Consider the following 2,618-nt stretch of genomic DNA (forward strand, 5'->3'; position numbering starts at 1 on the left):
GTCACTCACAGAGCCGCAGCCAATCAGGGGGTTGGGGAGCTCCCCCCTGTCACAGAGCTGCAGGCGATCAGGGGATTGGGGAGCTCCCCCCTATCAGGCACAGAGCAGGGCTGATCAGGGCGTTGGGGCGCCTTTCCCTGTCACGAACAGAGCAGCGCAGATAGGGAGGTTGTGGCCCCGCCCCTGTCACACACAGAGCTGCAGGGTGATCAGGGGGTTTGGTTGCTGCCCCCTGTCACGCTGATCCCGGTGCTGGGAGCCTCGCTGCTCCGCTGATCCCGGTGCTGGGAGGCATATTACCCTTTTACTATATAGAATAGAGGCCTGGTGCACGGGTGGGGCCTGCTGGTTTGCCCTGAAGGGTGTCCTGGATCAGGGTGGGGGTCCCCACTGGGGTGCCTGGCCAGTCTGGGTGAGGGGCTGAGGGCCGTTTTCAGGCTGGCAGGTGACTGAAGCTCCCAACTGCTCCTTTTTTTCTTTTTTTTTTTTTTTCTATTCTGGGCCAGCTTTAGCTCTGAGGCCTCGCTGCTGAAAGCAGATTCCTGGCCTTTACCTTCTGTATTTGATACAATGTTGCGGTCCGGCTGGCTGAAGCCCGGCTGACTGAAAGCCGGTTTCTAGGGTTTTGTTTAGCTTCTATATTTGCAACATAGTTGCTTAGAGTTGCAGCTGAGAGGCCCGCAAGTCAGGTGGGGAACATTGGAGTCCGCAGTCACTGGAGCAAGCAAGCCTCCCTGTTTGCTTCAGTGCATGGCTGCTGGCCGCCATCTTGGCTGACAGTTAATTTGTATAAGGATATGCTGATTAGCCAATGGGAAGGGTAGCGGTCATACACTAATTACCATGTTTCTCTTTTATTAGTGTAAATATTTAAAAATAAAATAAAATTTGAAATTTCAAAGTCAGGCATTTCTGAAGAGGAAAGCTGACAGTCCAGATTTTAATCTTCTCCTCCCCACGTGGTGAAAGCTACTGGCAAGTCTATGAATTATGAGTTAAACACAATGAAAGAAATGGCTAAGTCAGCAGATCCTGTTACTAGGATTTCATGGAAATGGAAGTGAAGTGGGAGGCACTGGGTTAGAGGCTGAAGGTTTAAATGCAGACAAAAAGGAATGGGTGTTATCGTTGTAAGCCTACTTTCCCACCATGTCACAGAGTCAGCAAAACATAAGCTGGCCATAAGCTTTATCAAGAAACAAGAAATCTCCATGAAAGTAGAGGTAAAAACATGCCACTACACTGACTTTTTTTTTATTACATAAAACAGCTGGTACTATGCAAGATGACTGGGAAAGATACTCATAAAATTTGATTGGTACTGGCATAAGGACAGACTTATTCATCAGTGAAGTAGAAGGGAGAAACCAAACCTAAGCCCAATTTGTGGCCAACTGCTTTTTGACAAGGGTGCCAAACAATTAAATCAGATATGAATAGTCTTTTTAACAAATTGTCCAGGGACAGCTGGATATCCACATGCAAATGAATAAAATTTGACCTCTACATCAGACCATACATAAAAGTTAACTTAAAATGTAAAAGCTAAAACTATAAAAGACTTAAGAAGAAAACATAGGTGTATATCTTCATGACTGGATTTGGCATCGTTTAAATACAATGTCTCCTCTGCCTTACTTCAAGTTTATACGTGAAACCAAAAGACAAAAATAGATTAACTGGACTTCATCAAAATCAAAACCGTCTGTGCTTTGAAAGGCACTATCAGGAAACTGAAAAGGTGAGCTACTGAATGGAAGAAAATCTATATTTCACTACTTAAAGCATTGAATGATATCTATTTCCCCAAATTAGGTGAATTTTGGGTCCCAAAACTAATTTAAAATTACCTTCTGTTTTGGCTTTTTAGACTGAATTTCCATGTCAGCTGGACCTGGTTTTGAATCTCCAGGGAAACTAAGCTCTTCATTATCACATTCATGTAATTTCTGTTTTGCAACTTTTAGGAGTTTTTTAAGTCTGAAGAAATGTACAAAACAAATATGTCAAATTCTTTAAGATTAAATATTTAGTTATTATTTAAACAGATATTATGTTTATAAAATCATATAAAATAAACAAATCTATAAATTATGATGCTCTCATTTGTTCTAATCTAATATTTTCTGAAAGCATACTAGCTAAATTATAATCTTCTGTAAATAAAAATGAAAAAAGCCATGACATATGTGATATGGGTATATAGTTAATATTGTAACTATATAGAGTCCTTATATTCATTTGACTATGTTAATATAAAACATTAATCTATTATTAAATATCAACTAGAAACCAGAAATCAGTATCCAAGGTGAAAAAGAAAACACAGCTACATGTGAATGTTTTGGAAAGACACAAAAATACCTTTTGGTACCTACTGACAATAGTCTACAAGAAGGAAGAAAAGTACCAAAATCAAGGAGATCATTCAAAATAGGAGAATCAGGAAAGAAAAATCTTTGAAGTCTGAGTGGAAGGGAAAGCAGAAAGAGCAGGGGTTTTAGAATCAGGAAAATCATAGACAATATGGACAACTGTTTTTTTATACTGATTTAAGAAAAGATCTTTGCTATCACAATGCTAACAAGGGAAATGAGGTAGATTTGACAGGAACAGTG

At 40.2% G+C, this 2,618-nt stretch overlaps 1 protein-coding gene across 1 annotated transcript in view; it reads right to left on the reverse strand.

Annotated features, from left to right (window-relative positions):
- The window catches only part of LOC111824447 (ankyrin repeat domain-containing protein 18A-like), a 27,407-nt gene that overhangs the window by 4,831 nt on the left and 19,958 nt on the right, over positions 1-2,618 (reverse strand). The window contains exon 4 of the mRNA XM_023748551.1: positions 1,851-1,980. Within this exon, the coding sequence (XP_023604319.1) occupies positions 1,851-1,980 (130 nt within the window). The remainder of the gene's footprint in view (positions 1-1,850; positions 1,981-2,618) is intronic.

Source organism: Myotis lucifugus, unplaced genomic scaffold (assembly GCF_000147115.1).
Source record: "Myotis lucifugus unplaced genomic scaffold, Myoluc2.0 scaffold_1530, whole genome shotgun sequence".
In the NCBI taxonomy this organism is placed as follows: domain Eukaryota; kingdom Metazoa; phylum Chordata; class Mammalia; order Chiroptera; family Vespertilionidae; genus Myotis; species Myotis lucifugus.